This window comes from Thamnophis sirtalis, unplaced genomic scaffold (genome assembly GCF_051295495.1).
Source record: "Thamnophis sirtalis isolate CommonGarterSnake01/CBP01778 unplaced genomic scaffold, rThaSir2_p1.2 scaffold_10, whole genome shotgun sequence".
NCBI classification, from domain to species: domain Eukaryota; kingdom Metazoa; phylum Chordata; class Lepidosauria; order Squamata; family Natricidae; genus Thamnophis; species Thamnophis sirtalis.
The window spans coordinates 62,376,747-62,403,709 of NW_028261390.1; the positions used below are offsets into that span (position 1 = coordinate 62,376,747).

Genomic DNA, 26,963 nt, shown 5'->3' on the forward strand with positions numbered 1-26,963 from the left:
CAAACCTATGTGACATTTTTAAACCTAACGTATTTTAATAACCACAAGATAAAGCAGCCTTTCAAGATATCTTCCACTAAAATGATAGAAAGGATCAATGGCAGTGAAATTGCCTTGTAGTAACAATTATTCCATTACATATTCCATTATATGTGGCCCCTATGATATTGTCCCTTTTTCTTTCCATATAATCATGAAATAGTGACTACATAAAAAGTTATAGCTCCAAATCCAATCAGAATGTTTGGGCAAAATACTTACTCTTTTAACAGTGTTTTCCAATCTTGATACGTCCTGTTCCAATTTTAATTTATCTAAAGCATATTCTTCCTTTAGGATCTAACCAAAGAAAGTAGACAGATCAGTAGTGAGCCTTTTCATTAATAATATTGAAATATCGCAAATTACCCTAAATTTTCTTTACAATGAAATTACCCAACAGTAAATGCATATCAGAAGGAAAATGGCATCTATTTTGTTTAATAAATATATAAATATCTATAATAAATGTTTATTTGATTTATATGCCACTTATCTCACTCTGCATAGCAACTCTCAACTCAAATGTTGACAATGTACTGTATATCAACAATTACTGTAAATCAGCTGTAAATTTCTTATTCTAATGTTGCCTAATATTTAACAAAGCCCCAAACCAAAATTACAACATATTTTTTGCCATTTTGATAATTTATGCTAAATTAATATTACTGTTCATTACTAGTTTTAGCAATACTCTTAACAGAATGATTATGAAAGAAAATCCAAAATGCACTTTTTGAAATCCTTATGGTGTTATCAGTAATAGTCTGAAGTGTTACAGGCCCTGGAGATAGCCACTTTAAATAAAAAAGTGGACAAAAATTAATTCATTACTGAAAACTACAGCAAATATTAAAAACTGACCTTTAATTGCTCCCTTAGTCTTTCTTTCTCTGATGCTGCTCTTCTGAAATCAGCCAATACATTATTTCTTTCTTCTTCTGCATGATTCTTTGTTAGAAAAGAGGTTTTTCTCTCTCTCCGTAGATGGTTCAATTCATTCTGTGACTAAAAATACAAAAACATTTTTTTTACCCTACCAGTATTAATTTAAATAAACAACTCAAGGTGTGACTTCTGCTGTTTCCTCTTCCTATTTTCCCCACAACCATGTGAGGTGAGATAGGTTGTCTGTCCCAAAGTCACTTAGCCAATGTTCGTGTGTGAAGCAGAATTAGAACTCAGTGTCCTGATTCCAACTCTGGCGCCTTAACCATTAGACCAAACTGGCTCTCTAATTTTTGAAGCAGTTATTAAACACATTACAATACAGTATTGCAATTTTTAAAAGGAAAGCACCAAAAGGAAAGCATACAATGATAAATTAAAAGAAAACAATACCCACTGCTACTGCTTGTGAAATGTATAATACTAAACTGAACAAAAATAAAAAAATTAACTAGAAAAAATAAAAACATTAAAACATTGACATTTAATAATATAATTAAAACTTATAAAACTAAAATATATATTTATGTAAAATATTGCAAAGTGTCTCCAAAAGTCAGATGTATTATTTTTTTTTTATTAGGAAATGTAACCTCTTCAAAAATGGGTTCAATCTTTGATAATTGAAGTAACAGTACTTTCCAATTTCTCAATATAAATTTCTTAAGTATTCCCCATATAAGATAGAACCAATACACTTGAAAAACTCTCCGTTTCCACAATTTTGGAATATTACTGAAAATAACTTTGACATTTTAACTTGAAAAATTTACAGAGACATATATGCTACATATTTTTTAAAAACTGGACGACCAAATTAGCTAAATATACCTTCAAATACATTGAAAAACCAGGAAAATCTTATTCCTAAATGTAACATTACCAAATAATTAATTTAAAGTAACTATTCCAGATTTTGTCTTACCTATGTTTAAAGTATTTTTTTCCTTCATGGAAAAAATTAAAATGAAATATTAAATATTACACATTATAGTTTCATCTATGTATCTATCTATGTATCTACCTCTCTATCAATCATAATATTAATGAGTTGATATTAATATAAATATAGTAATTTTGATAAATATTAATGTGTATTAGCATTAATATTGAATATTATTAATAATATTAAATATCCATGAGACTTAGCATCAAAACTCAACAGGCTTCCAATAAACATCAAATGTCTAGTTGCACTAGCCCAGGAAATGAATAATTTATTAAACTTATATGCCACCTGACTCTCAATAGCTCTGGGCAGCTCACACAAATCAAAGTAATTACAATATGCTCTGCTGAGTAATTACTAGACTTTTAGCAGAGATACATAATAAGTATATGTGTTTTTCATGCATATACTTATGCTCATGCATTCACAAACTGCAATACATGAAATTACGTTGGGTGGAATCTCAGGTTATAACTACTCCTTTCATAGGTAGCAAAATATGTGTCATAGAATAAATCATTAGCCAATATCTATGCAAGTATTTTGTTCTGCATTCACATTCTTCTTTTCTCATTCTAAACCAGAGTTTGCAATAGTTCAATACATCTAGCTTCTTCCTGATGAGACTGCGGATTTTCATTGTTATATATTGCTCTGGATCAAGGTTATATTTATTTACCTGTTCATAAAGGACACTTAATTTGTCTTTTTCTACAGTTAATAGTTTGACATTAGACTGAATTTCTATCATATGCTTTTCAAATCTGTCTAGCATAGACTGTAGCTCATCTCTCTCTCGTAAAACTAACCTAAGGTCTTCACTCTGCAAAACAAAGGGGAAAAAGTAAAAAGTGAGAACATGCTTTATACATCTATATATGTATTCACCCATATTACTACACAGGTTAGTAAAATACATATTACTAATGACAGGATTACAGTCCAAAAACAATAACCATTCCATGCTTTAAAAATCATGGTTTATGTAGCAAAGAATCATACAAAATTGGCCCTGGATTATATTGTTAACATTGCCCAGAACTGGAGCATTTTGATTTTATGTCGGCTATCTAGCCAAGACCTCAACATTCAAACATAACACAAAAACTCTGTTGAATATATTCTGAACCTTCAGCCCGCAAATCCGTCTCACCTGAACAAGTAGGGCCATGAAGCCCCCTATTAATATATTTATTATGGTTAGTCAAAACAAGTCAGTTTCTAATCATTTGCTGCCCAGATTCAAATGCAAATTGCAATTAAGCTAAAAGAGTTTCCATCTTCTCCTGTGGCCGTGTTAGAGAGGGAGGAGAAAAATACAAACTTGGTGTTCATATATATTGGTTAACTATAGGGAAATTATTAGATGTCTTTACAAATGATAAATGCTTTTCTATAATAAAATTGCTTTGAGGAAATAGTAGCATTTTAAATCATGGCTTAGAGCCGGGATGGAGAACCTATGGCACGCCTCCCACAGGTGGCACGTAGATCCCTCTCTGTGGGCCCGCCAGCCGTTGCCCCAGCTCAGTTCCACTGCGCATGGGCACGTGCCTCCCACCAACCAGCTGCACGTGTATGCGGCGGGGTCACGGGGGAAGCACGTGCATTGCATTATGGATGTGCACGTGTGCGCATGCACTTTCGACACACAGCGCCAAGAAGGTTAGTCATCCCTGGCTAACCTTAATACATCTACCTAATAAGCAAGTAGCCTGGGTTCGAATCCCAGAAAGGTATGACTAGCTGATGAGAGCTATAGTTTGAAATAGATCTATCTATACTAGTCTCCTTTTATTTGTCAGTAAAACATAAATTCAACACAGTAGCATTTTCTATTTTACTTTGACTGAAAACTTTTAAGAATTTCATTAAAAATGTCATGAAAAATAGGTAAATATAGAGCTACAAATAATTTCTAACATATTTACAGGAAGTCCTTGACTTATGACCATAATTGAGCCCAAACTTTCTGTTGCTGACGAGGTATCTGTTAAGTGAGTTTTGCCCCATTTTATGACATGGTTACATGGTTAAGTGAATCTGGCTTCCCCATTGACTTTGCTTGTCCAGAAGGTCACAGGCAATGATGTAAATATGATTCAGTTGCAAAGGGCCTGAATTTTGATCACGTGACTATGGGGATGCTGCACGGTCGTAAGTGTGAAAAACATTTATCAGACACTTTTTCAGTGCGCTTGTAACTTCGAACGATCGCTAAACAAACCATTGTAAGTCAAGGACCACCTGTAGCTGAAATAGATTAATCATGCTTATTAAGAAGGAAATATCACTGAATCCAATAAAGTTGGGGATCAAAGCATGCTAATATTTTGATACTAACAATGCTACATTGCCTCGTATTTAATGTTAACTGGAGAAAACTAATTTTTTCCCTTATTAAAGAGCGCATTATTATTATTATACAATTGTATCACAGCGGCCAGTTGTTTCGCCGGATTTGGCATTGGTTACTAGTCGGGCCTCACCCAGGGGCCTAGGACATCATAATGTATTTTCGTAATATGCGTGCAGATCCAAGCAGTGCGGTTTTTTGCATTTGACTGATGGTGATTTTGTCAATTTTTAACTGTTTTAAATGTAATTCCAGTGCTTTTGGAATAGCACCCAGTGTGCCAATTACCACTGGAATTATCACTGCTGGTTTGTGCCATAGTCGTTGAATTTCGATTTTTAAGTCCTGGTATCTTGCGATTTTTTCATGTTCCTTCTCGGCGACCCTGCTATCACCTTGTATTGCGATGTCTATGATTGTGACCTTATTTTTCTCAACCAGTGTGATGTCTGGTGTATTATGCGCCAGTATTTTGTCGGTTTGTATATTTGTATATTATTATTATTATTATTATTATTATTATTATTATTATTATTATTATTATTTCATTATAAATGCAAATAGTTGAGGATGCTGTCTGACTACATCATTTCTACCATAATACTTTATTGGCTGTTGGCAGCTGTTCGTGAAGTAATAGGCAGCTGTGATCTGGATCTCCTATTTGACCTCTTAGTCAGGAATGACAAGAAGTTGAATGCAGGTGAGTGCAGAGGAGACCTCTAAAAGAAATTAGCCAAGAAATGAAACCCAGCACACTCACTGCCAATTTATGAAAGCAGCCCTCCTCCTAGTAAATAAATCAGTCTGCTACAAACGGAATTATCTGACCCATATCTGATGGCTGAGACCACGTTTTATAAAGCTAAGAATTGAAAAGATAATTTGATGAGTAATTGGACTTTATTGAAGTATGATAGATTAAGCACAGTAAACCTTACCTTTTCTGGAGATTTGCGTAACGGGCTAGATTTTCTTTTAAATATCTTTTGGAGGCACTCTAGTTCTCGCTTATAATAGTCCCTGTCTTCTTCTATGGTCTTTACAAATGCATCTAGGCGAGAAGGGGACTTGTCTCCAAGCATTATGCCACCTTCCAGCCTCATTCTCTCTAGCTCTATGACAAGTTCACGATCTGCAACAGACCACAATCAGCAAGGATGAAATTTCCATGCACAAGAAGCAAGGGTGTCAAACTCAAGGCCGGGGGGCTGGATCCGGCTCGCAGGGTGTTTAGATCTGGGTCACGGGGCTGTCCTGGAAACAGCAAAGGGCTGGCCCGCGGTGCCTCTGCCAGTGAAAGCGGAGCTCAGGAGGGCCACGCACAGCTGTTCCAGGCTCCATTTTTGGTCACGATAGCCTCCTGCAGTCCTCTGCCAGCAAAAATAATGCTGGGAGAGAGTGAGCTGCATTTTTACTGGCAGAGGGCTGCAGGAGGCCATTTTAGCTAAAACGGGGCCCAGGAGTCCATTTTTGCTGGCAGAGAGCTCGGGCCAATACAACTGCCCCTGTCAACGAGTGATGTCATGCTGGTCATACCCATGCTGGCCATACTCCCCGAGGTTAAACACAACCCTGATGCGGCCCTCAATGAAATCAAGTTTGACACTCCTGAGCTAAAGCATTTGTTATGAACATGAAAAAGAAAAACACTTTCAAAAGTTTTCTATTTCTAATGAAAGAGGGGAAGGGAAGGGAAAGTTTTTCTACAAGTAAACTCAATGGGAAAACTGGCAGGAAGTTTGAAATCACACACCCTGCATTTCTGTCTGTCCTGAATCATTCTGTTTCTCTATTTAGGGTTACGATTAGGACAATGGGTAGGGTTAGAGTTTATTTAATATTTGTCAGTTGTAGAATACAATGATTATATTATTTTAATATACAGTAACCAAATATTTACATTTACAAAATAACACTACACTTTACACAACACTAACACGTTGTATAAAGGACTCTGCTCTCCCCAGGAAAGGAACCCAAATCTGAAAGAATTAAATATTTAATAAACAATTCAGCAATGAATTATGTAAAAGTTCCTGACTCCCCTTCCTTCGATTCCCCCCACCCTCCAAGATTTCACTTCCATCTCTAACACCCTGTGAAAATGTAAATACTTACTTATAAGTTCAAGGTTTTCAACTTTTTTGGACGATCTGTGGTTTTCTGCTTGAGTCTGGCTTAACAGTATCTCAAGATTTTGTTTTTCCTCTGATTTTCCAAAAAGTTCTTCACTCAATTTTTCTTTTTCTCTGCGATAGGATGATAACTCCTAAGTTGACATAAATATTGCAAAACTTACAATTGTGGCTACAATAAAAATACATTTAAAAAAAAAAAAAAACAATTTTTTAACTGTATAACATTTCCATTTACAGATAGTCCTTGACTTATGATCATGATTGAGCCTAGAATTTTATGTTGTTATGTGAGACATTGTTAAATGAGTTTTGCCCCGTTTTACGACTTTTCTTGCCACAGTTGCTAAGTGAATTAGCCCAGTTGTTAATAATACAGTTGTTAAGTGAATCTGGCTTCCCCACTGACTTCCTTTATCAGATCGTCACGAAAAAGGATCACATGACCCCGGGACATTGCAACCGTCATAAATATGAACTAGTTGTCAAGCATCCGAATGTAAATCACTTGGGGATGCGACAACTGTCATAAGGCTGAAAAATGGTCATAAGTCACTTTTTTCAGTGCTGTTGTAACTTTGAATGGTTACTAAATGAACTGCTGTAAGTCGAGGACTGCCTGTATTCAAGTTAGATGCACCAAGCATTCATTGTATTTCAGTGAATTTGACTTAGGTACTATTTATTTTATGGATGTATTATTTATAAGCTGGCAATTAGTCAATTTATATTATTTATAGCCTATCAAATACCCAGAAGATCTCAATGGTGGAAAACCATCTATAAGAACAAGATAAAACAGTAAAGACAAACAAAATAAAAACTTAATAGTTAAAATATACCGTGTCGAATAACGATTATTAATAGAAAAGTGATTAAGAGATCAAAGCAAGGCTGCACTAAATCTCACGTAAGCAAAAAAAACCAATTTCTTCACCTTATGCAAAGGGATATGTATAGTTAGAACGTGCCTAGTCTCTGGGAAGAGGCATTCCTAAGTGCTCTCCGACATTCCCAAAGAATGCACTCATCCTAGTCATGAAAGAAGGAAGAGCTCCTGCACTGCAGATCATAGGCAGGTATAGACCTCAAGTACTGCAATCTTAAACAATTAAAGCATTTAAATGGGGTAAGGAGATGCAATTGGTAACAACTGCTCTCCCAGTGCAGTTCTTTGAGAATTGGTGCTATTTACCGTATTTTCACCCATATAACCCGTGGGTTATATGCGTTTTTTACATGCACAGCGCCCCCTGCGGGTTATATGCGTGGGCGGGGTATACGGAAAATATTTTACACGATCGGAGGCTTGCGCAGGCTTCTTTCTCCGTTTCTTCCCCCACCCCGATCTCAGCTGTTTCCTTCTCCTCCGTTCCTTTCCTCTTCCCCAGCTTGCGCAGGCTTCTTTCTCCGTTTCTTCCCCCACCCCGATCTCAGCTGTTTCCTTCTCCTCCGTTCCTTTCCTCTTCCCCAGCTTGCGCAGGCTTCTTTCTCCGTTTCTTCCCCCACCCCGATCTCAGCTGTTTCCTTCTCCTCCGTTCCTTTCCTCTTCCCCAGCTTGCGCAGGCTTCTTTCTCCGTTTCTTCCCCCCCATCTCAGCTGTTTCCCTTCTCTCTTACTCGTCGCGGGTTATATGCGTGGGCGGGGTATACGGAAAATATTTTACACGATCCCGATAACCCGCGGGTTATTTGCGTGGGCGGGTTATTTGCGTGGGCGGGTTATATGGGTGAAAATACGGTAGTCGAGCAAATATAACAATAACTTTGTCATAAAGCCCATATTCTGCACCAGAAGGCTTGAAGCGTGACCCGTGAAAACCGCGCTCGACTAAGCCGCGCCCTATTAAACCGCGTCACTGACGTCATCAACAGAGCGACAACAGCCAGCGCGGAGAAAGAAGGGCGCTTTAAATAGCGCTTTGAAAGCAAGCTGATTCAACTTAAGGTAAGGGTTAGGTTTAGGGTTAGCTTTAGGGTTAGGGTTAGGTTAAGGGTTAGGGTTAGGTTTAGAGTTAGGTTAAGATTAGGTTTAGGGTTAGGTTAAGGGTTAGGTTTAGGGTTAGGTTAAGGGTTAGGTTTAGGATTAGGTTTAGGGGGGTTAGGTTTAGGTATTAATTTTAGGTTTAATTTTAGGCTTTGAAAGCAAGCCGATTCAACTTAAGGTAAGGGTTAGGTTTAGGGTTAGGTTTAGGGTTAGGGTTAGGTTTAGGGTTAGGTTAAGGGTTAGGGTTAGGTTAAGGGTTAGGATTAGGTTTAGAGTTAGGTTAAGATTAGGTTTAGGGTTAGGTTAAGGGTTAGGTTAAGGGTTAGGTTTAGGGTTAGGTTTAGGGGGGTTAGGTTTAGGTATTAATTTTAGGTTTAGGGTTTACAGCGTGCTTCTGTCTCTGCGCTGTTGTCGCCCTGTTGATGACATCAGCGACGCGGTTTAGTCGGGCGCGGTTTTGTGGTGGAACCGGCTTGAAGGGCAGGCTCATTATGCAGTAGGACACAGTGCAGCTAGCCAGATGACAACTCAAGTGACAGAATGGATCCAGGAGTCAAACACGGTTGCAAAGGATCTTTCACAGAAAATGCAACCCCATCCAAATGGAGACTCATAACAGTATTTTTAATTCTAGGATTGAGAAAGAGTGAAGAATCTTACTCTAGCGCAGCATTATCATTTCTCTTTTATTATCTCATCTGTTGCTACTTTAAAAAAAATTCAAATAACAATATGCCAATTTTTGTCCTCAGTGAAAAACCAGATACACAAATCCAATCAATACAATACTAAAAGCTTTCATTTAAATACTGCAACATATTCTAACCCTACCAGTTTTATTATAAGCAATCTTCAGGAGGATGGATATTTAAAATATTTATATTGGACTTATAACACTTACTAATAAAAAATCTACTATAATATTGTTAATATAAAAAAGCAGAATTTTTATAAATATATTATTGATTTTCTTTCTTACACTATTAATAATTGTCTTAATCCAACATGCATTAAATTCAAGCCTAAAGATATAAAGGTTTATTAAGTAAGTTAAACTCAGTTCAATAGGCATGTTACTTACTAACTTCAGTCTTGCTATGGTCTCTTCGCGATCTTGTATTTCACTGTGTTTTTTTTTAATTTCTTTCTGTTTACATAAAATATATGTAAATATTATTTTTTAAGTAAAACTTATTATAAAACTTGAGAAGTAAAAAAAAATCTATATAAATTGTTGCATGGGTATTAAGGCAGTCACTCCAATTAAGATCAGTCACCAAAATATTCTTGTTATCTCCTGCCCATGTATAGTTGCTATATTTTTAAAATAAGATTTGACTGTATTTTTTCTGTTTTTTCTGATTTTATTTTATTTTGCATTATTTCTGGGATAAAAAAATCTAATATGGAAACTACTGCAAGTAAGTAAGCCGATTGGTTCCTACATAATTGTACAGGGCGGGGCATAACCTTTTCCTAGGGGGTCACAGCAACACTTGTAATAACAACACAAATAATTCATACACCATTCGAAAGCCCATCAAAAACTGAGTTTATTGACACGATTTAATAGTCAGTATGACCACCATTAGCCCTTCGAACAGCATTCAAACGAGGTGGATAAGAACACAACAAATCTTCAAACAGTTCCGTTCGATTTTCCAGATTTTTCAACACAGTTTCCAAATTCATTCTCAAAGTTTCAACCGAAACAAATTTAACATTTAATAGCTCATTCAATTCAGTTTTTATGGGCTTTAAAATGAGGTGTCGCGGAAGTTGTAAACTGCTATCGATCTTGCTGTGACCCCCTAGGAAAAGGTTATGCCCCGCCCTGAAAATCGAACGGAACTGTTTGAAGATTTGTTGTGTTCTTATCCACCTCGTTTGAATGCTGTTCGAAGGGCTAATGGTGGTCATACTGACCATTAAATCGTGTCAATAAACTCAGTTTTTGATGGGCTTTCGAATGGTGTATGAATTATTTGTGTTGTTATTACAAGTGTTGCTGTGACCCCCTAGGAAAAGGTTATGCCCCGCCCTGTAAACAGTTTGAAATTGAAGGGAGGGAGGGAAAAATAACCAAACTATCTGGAATATATTATGGAGTTTTATATCTTGAGAAACCAGCTGTTGAAATAAAATAGGATAAATATTACAGCAATAAATCAGGAAATCAGCTTTAAATTGAATTCTATCTGCGTTCCCTAACTGGTCTCAACTAATTTCAAATTTTCATCTGCAATATGGAATAATTAGACTACTTTACAGAACTGGTGAAGGATTGCAAATATATATTGGAATTGGGAGAGCCCTTCCTCCCTCCCTCCCTCCCTCCCTCCCTCCCTCCCTCCCTCTCTCTCTCTCTCTCTCTCTCTCTCTCACACACACACACACACACACACACATCAGGAAGAGCTCTCCCAATTCCAATATATATTTGCAATCCTTCACCAGTTCTGTAAAGTAGTCTAATTATTCCATATTGCAGATCAGGTGAATGTCAAAGTCATTGTCTGGGAAACAATCCAGAGCATCCTGAATTACATCAATAAGCTGGCACCGGTAAATGAGCTGCTGAGAGAACGCCTGAGGTGGCAGCGGACATAGAAGGAAGATCAAGCAGAGGAAGTGCCATGTAAGGCAAGACCCCGCATGAGATGTACAACAGATAGCTGAGGTGGCTGATATTGGAAAAGCTTATTATTGGCTAGAAAGAGCTAGACAGCACTGAGGCACTGATCATAGACGCACAAGAATAGGAACTAAGCACCAGATCCATAGAAACAGGACAGGAACCAAAGTGCTGACTATGCAGAGAGGCCTGAGACCATCCAACACATAGTGGCAGAATGTAAGATGCAGGCAGGAAAAGGTTCAGGTTCAGGTTCAGGTTCATTTTATTTATATGCCGCCCTATTCCCAGCGGGACTCAGGGCGGCGCACAAACCCAAGGAAGGGAAGGGAAACACAAAAACTACAACAAAAAGTACAGGGCATTTAAAACAACCAACAGCCACACGATTTGAGAGGGGAAGGGAACTCATCGACCCCAGGCCTGCTGACACAGCCAGGTTTTAATGGCTTTTCGGAAGGCCTGGAGAGAGGTGAGGGTCCGAATCTCTGCGGGGAGCTCGTTCCAAAGGGCCGGAGCCACCACAGAGAAGACCCTCCCCCGGGTAGTGGCCAGATGACATTGGCTAGTAGACGGAATCTGGAGAAGGCCTAATCTGTGTGATCTAATGGGTCTTTGGCATATACTTGGCACAACCAAATAGCTGGAATGGGCCCTATCCAAGAAGAGGCCGTTCAGTAGTGAGAAAAGCAAAGTCCTGCACTTAATCCGGAAAAAACAAATGCACACAGGTATAGAATACGCAGTACCTGGCTCAACAATAAGATTCAATGCAATTTTCCGGGCAACATTTTGGAAGTGGCTTATCACTGCCTTCTCCCAGGATATATTTTTTTCCCAATTTCCCAGTCTATCCTGACATCCCTGGTAATCTTCCCCATTCAAGTGCTGCTTCATGTTCAATATTATTTTAAGAAAATGTTCCAAAAGAATTTTGATGGCTGTGTAGATATTCCTTATTTAGCAACTGCCTCGGACAGCAAGCGTTACCACTTACGGCAGTGATGAAAAAGTGTAATCCATGCCCAGATTTATAACCTGTGCCGCATCTTTGTCTCTTGTTCACATATTCATCATTACAGTCAGCTAATAGCTATCCCATATGCTCCTGCCACCCCAGAACAGAAAGATTGACTAAACCAACTCTCTCTTCCTGTCCTGCTTTTCTCCACTGCCCAATGCTTCCCTGAAAAGTCCTAACTGCAAATTAAAAACCTAAGCTCTATGACCTTAACTGAATGCTGGGCCACTGGCAGCTGCTGCCTGAAAGTGAAAAGCTCTTAATCAGTTGCATACGAAAGACTTGCTGCTTTCTTTTGGTTGAATATTCCCACGGTTCTATTAAGTAATCTGTATGTAGCTTTTATGAAATGCTAATGCTATTCCATATTTTAAGAAACTCTTAATTAGTTTTTTGGCTAACTTCAGAGCTTTTCCACTTATCAAATCTAGAAAGATGTTATATACATTCTAATCAACAGCAAAATATAAAAATTCTTATTCGTGTAATGCAGAACAACTGCACAAAACCATTAAAACTAACATTATTGATTTCACTTAATTAGTAAAAATATAAGAAAACTTCTTCAGCATAAAACTTCATAGTATTCGAGATTTAAAACAAATAAATGAATTGTGATAGAAAACGAACCATGGAACATTTTCTCAAGGAATTGGAACATATTCTTGATGTTCTAGTAATTCCCGAAATTTTCCTACCTTCGCCTCTCCAATTTCTTTATCTGCCGTTTCAAGCACAATTTCTTTATGCCTCTCCAACTGTTGGGCCAAGTGATCAATTTCAGTCAATTCTTGACACAGTTCTTCATTTTTGTTGCTTAAATGAGCCACCTCACTGGTCATATTTTGCCTGCTATCCAAAAGATCTTCTATGCGCTTTTCAAGGTCTTTGTTTGTTTGCTGTAGAAATTCAACCTATAAATATTGACACCATGTATCCAGTTAAATTCACCTCAACAAAATTTAGACATACCTTCAAGGATCTTCCCTAATGAACAAACACAGTACTTTCTGCCCTTAGAATACAAATTAATACATTAAATCTGTGAATGATTAAAAAAAACTCTCCTAGCTTACACATAATTGTATAAGTTATATATTAGACCCCAGACATTTCAAAAGAAAACTGGAAAGGCATAAAAAACATAATTAAGATAACCTTAATTGCAATCTGCATACATTCATCAAGCCAAGATACCAAAAGTAGTTCTTCAGGAAATGACAATAATTAAAGTGAAATCTCATTTGAATGGACTAATTGTCTGATATTCATTTGTATGAAGATGCCATTATCAGGCAAAATTACATAAACTGACACCTGGCCTTTTGCATTGTTTATGTAATGCCATCATTATGCCAAATGGCACTTGAGCATTTTACCCATTTGCATGGGAAATCCATTTAATCAAGGTGTAGAAAGCGGAAATTTCACTGTATTTTGGCTAACGTTAAGGGGATCCATATTTTAAAGTTTTAGATTATGTTTAGATCGGGGGTCACCAACCTTTTGGCCCTCAGGGACTAAATTCATAGTTTTAAATCTCACGGACCACTAATATAATCTGCCTAATGACAGGCTGGGTGGTCATGACTAGGTGGTCACGTGATTGGGTGGGCGTGGCCAATTTGATGTCACTCACATCGAGGGGCACTTCGCCGGCCTCTACTCGCCCCTCTCCTCCCAGCCACTCCTTGCCTTCCCACCCTGTCTCCTTAGGGCCCCAACAGGAAGCAGTTGTTGAAGGTAAGCAGCCACCACAAGAAAGAGTTGGCAAAACTGCTCAGTTCAAATTGGATCTGACAAGTAGGAGGCTCAGCAGAAGCACCTCACTCTGAGAACTATGGCCAAGGTGGCGCAGTGGTTAAAAGCAGCACTGCAGGCTACTGCTAGATCAGCAGGTCAGCGGTTCAAATCTCACCGGCTCAGGGTTGACTCAGCCTTCCATCCTTCCGAGGTGGGTAAAATGAGGACCCAGATTGTTGGGGGCAATATGCTGACTCTCTGTAAACCGCTTAGAGAGGCCTGAAAGGCCTATGAAGCGGTATATAAGTCTACTGCTATTGCTTTCCAAGCAGAGGGAAGACCTGCGGGAGTGCAAGGCCAGGTACCAGTACCTGGAGGCTCAGCAGGCTAAGATGGCCAGCCAGTTCCAGGCCATAATGCAATCCCACTGGAACAAGGCCTTCTAGCTCTTCGCCACCAGGAGCATTTCCCTCCAGCCTTTGGCCAAAGCCCCGAACAGGAGTTTGAAGCAGACCCCAAGTCAGAATTTCTTCCCCCCTCTGACCCACACAAAAAGACCACGAAGGGAGAGACTCTCTGCAACAACACAAACGTTCATTGTACGTATCCAGCCCAGGGGCCGTAGTTTGAGGACCCCTGATTTAGTGCAATATAAAAAGTGCAAATAATTTTTCTGCGGACCACCAAAATTTTCTCGTGAACCACCAGTTGGTGACCGCTGCTTTAGATGTAGAAGCTGAAAGACAGTCAACAGTGTTACCTGCAAATTCAAGTGGTCAATAATTTTTTCATTACTTCTGCTTTTGGCTTCCAGAGAGATTACATCATGAGAACGGCCGCCATCTAGTGCGAGTCCTAAACGTTCAATCTCATTGTCTCGGAGCTCAACCTTCAAAGAAAAAAAATAACTGCATTAATACAGTCAGTGCTGTAAGTCATTCCCTACGATATAACCACATACATGCACTGCTTGAGTAGCAATAGCACTTAGACTTATACACCACTTCATAGTGCTTTACATCCCTCTCTAAGTGGCTTACAGAGTCAGCATATCTCCGCCGCCCCGCCAAAAAAAATCTGGGTCCTTGTTTAACGACCTCAGAAGGATGGAAGGCTGAGTCAACCTTGAGCCTGGTGTGGATTGAAGTTGACAGTCACCAGAGTTAGCCTGCAATAATGTATTCTAACCATTGAGCCTGAAGCCAAGAACACTGGCAGTAGTAGCTATTCAACCAATTCACCCACACTCATTTCCCAGGGCTTTCCTTTCTCTCTGCCTCCCCTTTGCTGCTGTCAATGTCCTTGACCTCAAGTACAGCATTTTTTTAAAATAAGGACTGTAGAAGGTCAGGAAAGAAGTTGAATATGGTGCACCTGAACCCAAGGATATTTGCCATCCCATCCCAGCCTTCCCAGCCCCAGCGACACAACTCTTTTCTTTCCATATCTCCCCCAATTGTAGCCAATATTTCATTTTCCTGCTGTCCCTTCAACTCTCTTGCCCTTTCTGTCCAGGAATTGTATATTTCAGTTCAGACATAGAAATTGGAATTATTTTAATCTGGACACAAACCATGAGCAACTGGCTGCTCTGTGCACACAATGATTTGTGAATGGATTGCACATCTCTATTAAGAGATGAAATTCAGTGGCCTAGAAACTGGGAAACTGTGAATTTTGGCCTCTCTTAAGCACGAAAGCTAGCTGTGTGACTTAGGCCAGTCAATCTCTTTCAACCCAAACCACCTCTTAGGGTTGTTGTGGAAAAATACTGTAGGAGGCAGGGGTATTAGATATGTTTGCCATCATGAGTTGATGGTGTATGCAATATGTGTAGATACAAATGTATGTATGTATGTATGTATGTATACATACTATAGCTCTAGATATATGTATATATAGAGATGGGACAATAATAATAAAATACTCACTTCTTCAATTATTACAGAAACTATAGATATTAACAAATCAATAGGCAAAACTATAACGAGCTTAATATACCTGTTTGCTGTAATTTTTCATTTCACGTTCAGCTATCTCTAGTTTTTCCTGCAAGTCATCTACTTCAATCTGCAGCTCATGAATTCTGAAACATTCAATATATACATAAACCACCTTCATCTTGCCTCTGTCATACAGACAAGCTTCCAGTTTTAAATACATTTATGAAAAAAAAGGTTTCCTTAGAAATTTTGTAGATATCCTTCCCTGGTAAGGAGATTCACAATTAAGATATAGGCTTGCACTGTCATGTTTGTATATATTATAGTATGAGAAGTTTCCACAATTTATGGCCAAAGATTACCCAGGAGAAAAAAAAATGAATTGGTAGAAGATTGAGAAAAACATGGTTTCACAGAACCCCAAACCCTTTTCTCTTAAACAAGACCTCCAAGTATGAAAGAAAATATATCACTTTTAGATCTCCTATATAAAAGGGGGGAAAACAAGCAGATGAGCTATTATAAGATCTCTACTATACTCTTCAAATCTAATCTACATAACTGATAACTAAATAAATATCACTGAGGAAATGTTCAGTTTCTCAGTCAAGGATAGGGTAATATAAATAAATGTATTAACTGTGCATTTCTTCTAAAACTGCACACACACACACCATCCAGGGGTGGGCTGCTACAGGTTCGCAAGAACCCATAGCAAACGTTATGGCCGATTTGGAGAACCTCCAAATCCCACCCCTGGCTGGCCCCTCCTAGGAGTCTCCACGTGGCCCGTTTTAGATGCGAGGTAAGTGCAGGGCCCGTGCCAGGGCTCAGGGAGGGGGAGAAACAGGCCTTCCAAAAGGCCTCCAGAGCCCGGGGGAGGTGAAAATCCCACCCACCCGCCGTGGTGCAAGAGGCCAACTAGGCCACACCCACCCAGCAACCGAGCAGAGAACTCATTGCTGAAATTGTTGAAGCCCACCCCTGACCCCACCCACCCCTAATACTCCTAATGATTGAAATGACCCTTGAAATATTGCTAAAGTTTAATCACCTGTTGTCAGCCACTTGAAGAAGATCTGCAACGTATGGGTCATCTGGTTGAGGAACTGGATAGGCGCCAATCCCTGAAGGAGGAACTGGCTGATCTATTTGCATTCGCTGACGTCGAAATGGAATATTTCGTTTCTTACCACCTTCAAAGATAAATGCGTTTTACTAGAACTTTGGATTAATCATGTCTTTTCATACATAATTCATATATAAAGTGGAAATTATATTTTTGAAGTAAAACTATTTATCAGCAACACTTTAAATAAGATCTTTTTGTGATGATGTGAACAGTAAATAATACATTTATTCATGTGCTAATTAAAAATCTGTAACATAAATAATCTTTGCATTGCAATAAAAAACTATGCACGATTTAAGAAACACCGAGGGCATACAAATACATAAAATAGTAACAAAACAAACTGTTGTCTTGATGGGACTCCTAGGACCTGTTCTGTAGACATCAGAATTCTTTTCTGTACCTTTTCAGAGGGATGAAGTCCTGCTTTTGATTCATCGTGGGTGGCGGTGAAGGGTGATTTTAAAGAGTAAAGTGAGTATCTTAAACCTTGCTAGTGGTTAAGGCATCATTTCATCATTTAAACATCCCGATCTTGGGAGAATTTTAAGTACAAGACCTAAAGCACCACTTTACCCCCTAAATCACCCCCTCCCAAAGATTCAAATTTTGCCCCTACCTTTTCATGCTGCAATAGAGATTTTGTGCATTGTGCAGACCGGAGGCCACAGGGCAGGGGTGAAATAAACTTATCTCCGCTACCGGTTCACAAATGTGAACACATGCACCACCTCCACGCATGTGCAGGACCTTCCACGCATGCGCAGAGTGTCAAAAACGGAACGTGATGATGTTTAGGCAGGTTGGCGGAGCCACCGCTACTGGTTTGCCCAAACCGGATAGAACCAGCTGAATTGCACCACTGCCATAGGGGGTGGAGCAGGCCCTGGAAGGCCCAGTGAAAATCAAGGCCTAACTGCCAAAGTCTTCCCCATCCTCTGAAGCATCCTGGGTTCTGATTCCCTCCCCTAAGAGTCTGTGCATGCCTCGAATCTGTTTTTACACCACCACCCCTAGTCCCCATGGTCTTGGGCCTACTTCGCATTTCACCCCAAACTCTCCTCCTACTCAACTGCCAATTGTGCTCACTGCAGCCACTCCGGAAATGGCGCTTGCTTCCTGGATAGAGACACACGACCTAAAGACAACCAAAGGGCAGCCTGCTTTCCTTCCCACTGCAAGCTCCAGAGCTCTTCCAATGGTAAGTGTGTGATCGGTGATAAGAGTTGGGAAGAAGGATTTGAAATCCGGTGGGATGGGAAGCAAGTCCAAGGCGTGCAGGGGACCCAATTGGGGGAGCGGGAAGCAGATCCCAGGCCTGTGGACATCGGTGGGGCAGGATGGGGAAGATAAGTCGGAGTGCACTGAAGCATCCCTTTGGTCAGTTGTAAGGGCAAATAATCACAAATTTCATGTACCTGGCCAGGGGGATCCTGCAGCAGTTATAACTTTGAAATCAGGTTGTAAATAGCTTTTTTGGGGGGCGGGAGGGGGGGTTCCCATTGTAATCTCAAATGATTACTAAACAACCAGTGATAAATCTGTTACCCTGGGATTTCCTGATACTCTCATCCAAATACTAATCAGTCCCAACCATGCTTAGTATTTTTGAGATCCACCAAAATAGGTTAGAGGTTATTCCCTGACATTTTCAAGCAAATTAGTAACTTTGAGTCACTAAAATAGGTTTTAAACAATAAAACTGAGAATTGAAGAAAGCATAAAAATAGGAAGACGGAATTTGTACCTCGTATTCCAAGAATAAAGAAACTTTACACCTTCTTTGAAGCCTACATAGGAAATCTACTGAAGTTTTTAGAAAAACAGTACAAGAGTCCATTGAAATACTCATTTATTTGTTTTGCCCATGCTCTTTACCTCCCAGAGACCAATAAGATCTCACAGATTAGGCCTCCTCCGGATTCCATCTGCCGGTCAATGTCGGCTGGCGACTCCCCGGGGGAGGGCCTTCTCTGTAGCTGCTCCGGCCCTATGGAACAATCTCCCCGTGGAGATCCGGACCCTCACTACTCTTCCGGCCTTCCGCAAAGTGATTAAGACATGGCTGTTCCGGCAGGCCTGGGGCTGTTGAGTTTATCCAGCCCCACCCTAAGCTGTATGTATGTTGTGAAATTTTAATGTTTGTTCTTTTAATTTTTATATGTCCCATCCCCCCCCCCGTTTTATCTGTAAGCCGCCCAGAGTCTCTAGGGCAGTGTTTTTCAACCACTGTGCCGCGGCACACTAGTGTGCCGTGACATAGTGTAAGGTGTGCTGTGGGAAAAACACCCGCTGGGTGTTTTTGCCTCGGGACATCTCTGTGTCCCGAAAGTTGCTTTCGGGACACAGGGATGCCTCTATTAAGTCCCTGCGGCCCCGCGTTTACTTTAAAAACGCGGGGACCGCCCGGAGGTAGCGCACGCAGGGACGTCACTGACGTCCCATGCGTGCACCCATAACAACAATCGCGGAGGACCGGAGCAGCGAGGAGAACGCGCGCTGTCAACTTGGTAAGTGTTACCAGCGGCGCATCTCCTTCGGTGTTCCGAGCACCGAAGTGGGGCAGTACACAGGCATACAGCCTTCAAGAGAATTACTTTATATATAGTCAATATAGGCACAGAGTTAAATTTTTTTAAACATTTTCTAATGGTGGTGTGCCTCGTGATTTTTTTCATGAAAAAAGTGTGCCTTTGCACAAAAAAGGTTGAAAAACACTGCTCTAGGGAGTGGGCGGCATACAAATCCTAATAAAACCTAAAACCTAAACCTCTTCAGGATTAAGTGCTTAAACTGACACCTTGTTTCTGGAGCTAAAGGATCCAGAAATAAGCTAAAGTTACTTCAATAGTAGTAAAAGTGCACAGAATTACAGTCCAATAAAAGAATCATCAGATGAGCACGCAGGTTGTCACTGTACCTGGAGTCTGTACCACAGCTTGTAGATTTTTCTCTTGAAGCTGTTGAATTTTGTCAGTCTTAGCTTTGTTTTCTTTTTCTAATGACCTCATTTTATGTATATACTGATTGTTCAAAAACTTCATATCCGAATTCTCATGTTCAAATTTCCTCAAAGTAGATTTCAAATCTGTAAGGAGGAAAACAATTGGATTCCGTGCTTCTGTTTTAACTGCACAAGGCTAACCGTAAGAAACGCTTCCAAAACTATTTTCTTGTACCTAGAATTATTATAAAGCTGCCACAAAACATGGCATCTGGACATGATAAAAGCCAACCCCAGGCAGAGCATCGAACAACTGAAAAAAAGTCATGCAAGATCAGAAAATGTTTAGGAGAGAAAGAGAGCAAGAGAGAGAGAGATGGTTGACAGAATCACCAAGAATTGGACATAACAGAAAGCAGCGTCAGCGGCCTCAAAATTATTACATTAACATATTTATGATTATTGATCATAATCATAGGCAACAGTATGCTGACAGAGTTCATGTATACACTCATCACCCTTTATAACCACCAAATTCTTTGTTCCATCTGAATTTTTTAAAAAAAATAAAAAATGCATAGGAAGGTAGCATATCGAACAACAAAATGTCTGCATGCATCTTTATTTCCAAGAACGGCAGTAGAGCAGCACTGTTAAGAAATAAGAATGTATTTGAAATACCCCACTTGATGAGGAAGAAAGGAAGGAAAAGTAGAGAACATTCACAGAGCTGTAAACCAGGTCTGTGGACCAGCGTTGGGCCACAGCATGCGAGAAACTGGTTGGTTCATGCCAGTGGTGGGATTCAAATAATTTAACAACCGATTCTCTGTCCTAGTGACCAGGTGGGTAGGCGGGGCTTAGTGGTCAGGTGACCGTGCAGGCGTGTCCAACTCAACATTACTCAGGTAGATGGGCACTTTGCCTTAGCTGTTACAATGTAATAAGGGTTAACCGGAGATGCAGTTTCTGTAAGCAAGGCAATAAAGATTAAGCTAGAAACAACACCAGAATGTTTCCTTTCCGCCTTCCTTACAGGATTAGCCCTGTAAAGTGGGAAAAAACAAAATGAGATTTCTTCCAACAACCGGTTCTCCGAACTGCTTAGAAAGCTAACAACCGGTTCTCCTGAATAGGTGCGAACTGGCTGAATCCCACCACTGGGCCCGATTCCAAATAGCCTACCGCCTGGTAGTGGGCCACGGCCCATGGGTTGGGGACCTCTGGTCTAGGCCTATAAGCACTACTGAAAGATAGGCAACAAGCCTCGCCCCTCTGTCAAGGGCCATTTTGCTTCTTTAAATTCTTAAAATTTGCCTGTTAAGTGTAAAAAAATCTTTAAATTTGATGTGAAGCCCTGTAAAGCGGAAAAAGACCAAAAGAAGATTTCTTTGTTGGATTTCTTCCAACAACCGATTCTCTGAACCTCTTAGAAAGTTAAGAACCGGTTCTCCCGAATAGGTTTGAACTGGCTGAATCCCACCACTGGTTCATGCAAACAAGCAAAGCATCCATGGAATGCAGGCAGCACGCAAAACCACACACGCACACACCCGTCCATTGAAAAACCTCTCTCCACAGAACCCTGTGCCCAAAAGGTTGGGGGGGGGGGCACTGCTGTAGACAATATAGAGAAAAGCCAAGGAATATTGCACAACCTGCTGCCATCATTTTAGCAGACCAGACTACTATAGCAGTCATTCAATGAGCCTCTCATAGAATGACTGTGATTAAGTGTTATCAGTGATTCAGTGTACATGCTCAGGACTCCAAAAATATTGCATGCATTATGATGACAACATTGTTAAGCAAGAATTAAATCACTGGCATTATCAATGGTTTAATGGCAGGTATTCCTCAACTTAGTACCCATTAGAAGTTATGGCAGACCCCCTCAAAAGGGACTTATGACTTGGTTTCAAAGCTCTGACATCGCCTCCCCTTCCTCGTCTTCTGATTGCATTTTGGACACTAGGCAAACAGCTCATATTTATGGTTGTTTGCAATGCTCCACAGTCACATGAGTACAATTTATGACTTTCTTTTTTTTTTTTGCCAGAAAGCAACGTTTACTTCCGGCTTCCAGTCAAAACAGGGAATGCTATGAATAACCATAGCATTCGCTTAATGCCCAGGAGTTTGCTTGACAACCAACCACAAAGAAGATCATAAAACCGGATCAAATCAAGTGAATGTCAACTTAAGACCTGGAATTGTTTCTATGGCTGTCTTGTTTAACTTCCATCCATTTAGCCACCATTTGGGTACTTGAGAGACTGCCTGCTGCCAATTACCTCCCACAGACCCATTAGATCTCACAGGGTTGGCCTCCTCTGGGTGCTATCTACCAGCCAATGCCACCTGGCTATTACCCGGGGGAGGGCCTTCTCTGTGGCAGCTCCGGCCCTCTGGAATGAACTCCCCACAGGGATTCGGACCCTCACCTCTCTCCAGGCCTTCCGAAAAGCCGTCAAAACCTGGCTTTGCCGGCGGGCCTGGGGGTGATGAGTTCCCTCCCCTCTCAACATGTATGGTTGTGCGACTGTTGTTTACTTTTATTATTTGTATTTTGTTTTTTTATGTTCCCCTTTACCCCCCTTGAATTGTTCGCCGCCCTGAGTCCTCCCGGAGAAGGGCGGCATACAAATAATAAAATTCTATTCTATTCTATTCTATTTGAAGTTTCAACGGTCAGCTTGGTGACTGGCTTGCAATGACATTGCAGCATCCCATGGTCACATAATCACCACACGAAAACTTGACTGCCAGCTTTCAACAGGCAAAATCAATGAGGAAGCCAGCAAATGGAGGTGCGACTACCTGCAAGTTGCTTGCTTAACAACAGCAACGTAAATTGCTAGAATGGCCATCATAATTCGCCACAGTCACATAACATCGTGACATATGACATCAGTCAGCAATGGAGTTTCCGGTCCAATTATTGTTGATAAATGAGGACTACCTGTATTCACAGATACCCAATTAATGTTTAGCTCAAAAGTAGTTTCTTAAAAACTTTTTCCAGATTCCTGGTCTGAATCTGCTTGCACCAAAAAATTTCAGTGGTTTCCTGATCTTTTAAATAAAACTTAATTGTATCACCAGAATTTAGCCTCTACTTTCATCTTCTTCCCAAATTAATTGAAAAAGTAAGTGTGGTACTACTCTTTCCCCTTTGAGCTTGAAAATATAGAAGAGGGGAATAGAGATGTTATTTATCTTTAACAAAACCCTTAGGTATAGCATCGAGATAGGAAATTTGCAGATTTAGGGACAATACTTAGTTAAAAACAGATAGCAAAGACAAACTGCAAAATCTAAGGTAGATATTTTTTTTAAAAATTGTATTACCTTTGACCTTTTCCTCCAATTGCTCTTTCAATTTCAGAACTTCTAAGTGCAATTCATTATTTTCACGTGTGAGCCTAGCATTTTCTTCTCGATAAGGTTCCAGAACAACATCAAAGTTACTGCATTCTTTTTCAATTTTTCCAGCAGATAACTTCGTACTCCGGAGGCTCTCAGTTGTATGAACAAGGTCACTAAAATTAATAAAACAAATAATCAAAATATGGAATATTGAAACTGTATAATTTCCCGTATTTTATTGAATCATCATAATAAACATAATAAATAATAACCATATATTTTGATTACTAATCAATTTTAACATTTTCTTTCTCAATATGCATGCAAAACAATAGATTCATATTAATTTAGCTCTAAAAAAGATACACAAGAAAAATCTTACATCCTTCCTGCAAAAGGGAATAATACATGTTGCTAAATTGGGTCCTTTTCCATAAAGAATTGCACTGATCCAAGTATTTTTTTTTTCATTCCCTTTTTAATACCTGAAAAGTTTTTCCACCAAAGGCAAACTTTCTACTCCCAGTGGTTGTCGATATCCCAACTGATCCAATCGTTTCCTTAAATTAACAAACTTCCGCTCTACCACTGTAGTCATTGTGAAGATTCTCTAAACAGAAAAATGGGTTCAAAAAGGGGACGAGTAAATAATTAAACATATACAAATTACCATGCCCTCACATAGGACCAAATCACATGCTTGCCAGCACTGAGTGAACTCATTGCACAGATGGGAATGGTACTCCGGTGATTCAAATAAGTAAATGAAGTCAACAGGGGAACATGTGGATCCAAACAGAACCCAGATATAATGAAACGACAGTCACACTTGGCTATAGTAATAGAATAGAATAGAATAGAATTCTTTATTGGCCAAGTGTGGTTGGACACACAAGGAATTTGTCTTTGGTGCATATGCTCTCAGTTTACATAAAAAGACAAGATACATTCGATAGATAATACTAATATCATACAGTATTATTAGCAACAATATCATCATTCTGTTATCGTTTATTATACATAACTCAAGGCATGAACATGCCTCTACCTCCTATTTTCCCACAACAACAATCCTGTGAGTTCAGTTGGGTTCAGAGAGCAACTGGCTGAAAGTCATCCAACAGCTTTCATGGCTAAAGGAGGTCTAGAACTTGCAGTCTTCTGGTTTCTAGGCCAGCACCTTTACCACTACAAATAAACCTTGATGTACAGAAGAAATTCATATTAGTTCATCCCAAAGTCTAAATGTCTATGGCAGTGTTTCTCAACCTTGACCACTCTGAACAGTCTGGACTTCAATTCTCAGAATTCCAAACCAGCTGTGCTGCCTGGGGAATTCTGGGAGTTGAAGTCCATGCCAAGGTTGAGAAACACTGGTCTATGGAGATTCTCAATCATCACAGTCATAGTTGTCCCAAAGGTGCTTTTTCAAGAGGCAACTGGGCTTTCTGGTTTTCCTTTTTTTTAAAGATGTTTTGCTTCTCATCCAAGAAGCTTCTGAAGACCTTTCACTTCTCATCTAAGAAGTTTCTGAAGGTGTTTTGCTTCTCAATCAAGAAGTTTATTTGAAGACGTTTCGCTTCTCATCCAAGAAGCTTCTTTGAAACCGTTTCGCTTCCAACCTAAGAAGTTTCTGAAGCCGTTTCGCTTCTCATCCAAGAAGCTCGTGAAGACCTTTCACTTCTCATCCAAGAAGCTTCTTTGGAAGATGTTTCGCTTCTCATCCAAGAAGTTTCTGAAGACATTTCGCTTCTCATCCAAGAAACTTCCTTGAAGATGTTTTGCTTCTCATCCAAGAAGTTTCTGAAGGCGTTTCGCTTCTCAATGAAGACGTTTCTTTGAAGACGTTTCGCTTTTCATCCAAGAAGTTTCTGAAGGCGTTTCGCTTCTCAATCAAGAAGCTTCACTGAAGACGTTTCGCTTTTCATCCAAGAAGTTTCTGAAGACATTTCGCTTCTCAATCAAGAAGCTTCACTGAAGACGTTTCGCTTTTCATCCAAGAAGTTTCTGAAGGCGTTTCGCTTCTCATCCAAGAAGTTTCTGAAGGCGTTTCGCTTCTCATCCAAGAAGTTTCTGAAGGCGTTTCGCTTCTCAATCAAGAAGCTTCACTGAAGACGTTTCGCTTTTCATCCAAGAAGTTTCTGAAGGCGTTTCGCTTCTCATCCAAGAAGTTTCTGAAGGCGTTTCGCTTCTCAATCAAGAAGCTTTTTTGAAGGCGTTTCGCTTCTCATCCAAGAAACTTCTGAAGAAGCTTCTTGGATGAGAAGCGAAAACGTCTTCAAAGAAAAAGTAAAACCAGAAAGTCCAGTTGCCTCTTGAAAAAAGCACCTTTGGGACATTCATGCTAGTTACTAAAAAGAAAGAAAAGAAGCCATTTGGCAAAACCACACGTTCAAATGCTGTTCAGCTCATGCAAGGGAAAATAGGAGGCAGGTCCTTTCCGGTTTGGATTAAGGACCAGAGCGAATAGATAACATTGCCCAAGCAAGGGACTTGCCATCCTGAGCGGCCCTGACTACTTTTAGAAATTACATGCCCAAAGTTGTTGGAAAGCACATTATGCCATAAAGGGATTAATAGAGAAGAGAAGGGGGTTAGGGTAGAAAGGAAGAGGGGAGGTGAAAGGCACGAGGACTGGATAAGGAGGTTAAAGGGACGTCCTGGAGACGGGGGTTTACAAGGGTGGGTGGGTTTGAAACACCTGGCAGCCCATTTGGCTGGGGAGGGTCCCCTGGGGACGCTGGGCCACAACCGCACGAACCTGCTGGCGTCTCCCCAGGCGCCCCGCTCTCGAGGCCTAACTCGCTTGGCTTGACGCCCCCCTTCGGGCGCTACTCCCAGCCGGGTGACGTCATCTTTGCGCCGTCATCTACGTCGTCATGGAAACGGGGGCCGCGCGGCCTCGTTCGGAAGCTGCCGTTTCCCGCGCCTCGCGCCTCATCAAGTCTCGGAGCTACGGCCGGCCTTGAGTCGAGCTGCTGCCCCTTTTCTTTCCTCCTCCTCCTCCTCCTCCGCCGTCGCCTCCGCCAAACCAGCGGACGGACCCAAGGAACCGTTTGAAAATGGCGCGCGGAGGATGGGCGACTTCCTCTTCGGGTCGCCCCAGCAACCAGCGGAGCGCAAGCGTTGGAAAAGCAACGGACTAAGGAAGAGGCCCGCGTCCGCACAGCGGCCCCTACTGGAGTTTGGTGGGAATGGCGCATGTCTATGGAGCTTCTCAGTCAGCCAAGGGGCTTTTTGCAAGAGGCGGATTTTCAAATTTCTTGGATGAGAAGCGAAATGTCTTCACAAAGAAAAAACCAAAAAAAGCCCAGTTCCCTCTTGGAAAAAGCACCTTTGGGAAAACCATGACCTCCATAAACATTTAGGTATGCACTTTAAAATGAACGCCCTTTGAATAGTGCAGGAGTAACAGAGCTGAAGAAGAAGCTTCTTGGATGAGAAGAAAAACGTCTTTGAACAAAAACCAGAAATCTCAGTTGCCTCTTGAAAAAGCACCTTTGTGTGGGAATTGGAACCTTTTTCATTGGAAGGAATACGAGACTTTTGGTCTTCAACTCTATTGGATTGCTGGCACAGCTGGATTTAAAAAAATAATAATCATGCTTTATTTGAGGCGTTTGAATAGAATAGAATAGAATAGAATAGTGGACACACAAGGAATTTGTCTTTGGTGCATATGCTCTCAGTGTGCATGAAAAGACAAGATACGTTCGTCAAGTATCATAAGGTGCAACATTTAATAGAATAGAATAGA

The 26,963-nt window shown here is 40.3% G+C and overlaps 1 protein-coding gene across 4 annotated transcripts in view; it reads right to left on the reverse strand.

Annotated features, from left to right (window-relative positions):
- Positions 1 to 26,240, reverse strand: part of CEP135 (centrosomal protein 135) — a 43,726-nt gene extending 17,486 nt beyond the window's left edge. For 3 of the 4 annotated variants that reach the window (XM_087724710.1, XM_087724711.1, XM_087724712.1), the window contains exons 1-14: positions 25,968 to 26,239; positions 23,692 to 23,816; positions 23,189 to 23,379; positions 19,814 to 19,981; positions 16,816 to 16,957; positions 15,820 to 15,904; positions 14,579 to 14,707; positions 12,774 to 12,989; positions 9,501 to 9,566; positions 6,417 to 6,567; positions 5,237 to 5,430; positions 2,619 to 2,762; positions 907 to 1,050; positions 262 to 339 (exon numbers count right to left, since the gene is read on the reverse strand). In XM_087724710.1, the coding sequence (XP_087580836.1) occupies positions 262 to 339; positions 907 to 1,050; positions 2,619 to 2,762; positions 5,237 to 5,430; positions 6,417 to 6,567; positions 9,501 to 9,566; positions 12,774 to 12,989; positions 14,579 to 14,707; positions 15,820 to 15,904; positions 16,816 to 16,957; positions 19,814 to 19,981; positions 23,189 to 23,379; positions 23,692 to 23,804 (1,821 nt within the window). In that variant the 5' untranslated portion in view covers positions 23,805 to 23,816; positions 25,968 to 26,239. Of the gene's footprint in view, positions 1 to 261; positions 340 to 906; positions 1,051 to 2,618; positions 2,763 to 5,236; positions 5,431 to 6,416; positions 6,568 to 9,500; positions 9,567 to 12,773; positions 12,990 to 14,578; positions 14,708 to 15,819; positions 15,905 to 16,815; positions 16,958 to 19,813; positions 19,982 to 23,188; positions 23,380 to 23,691; positions 23,817 to 25,967 lie in introns of all 4 variants that reach the window. The other variant, XM_087724713.1, reaches the window with a different exon arrangement.
- Between the last annotated feature and the right edge of the window lie 723 nt (positions 26,241 to 26,963).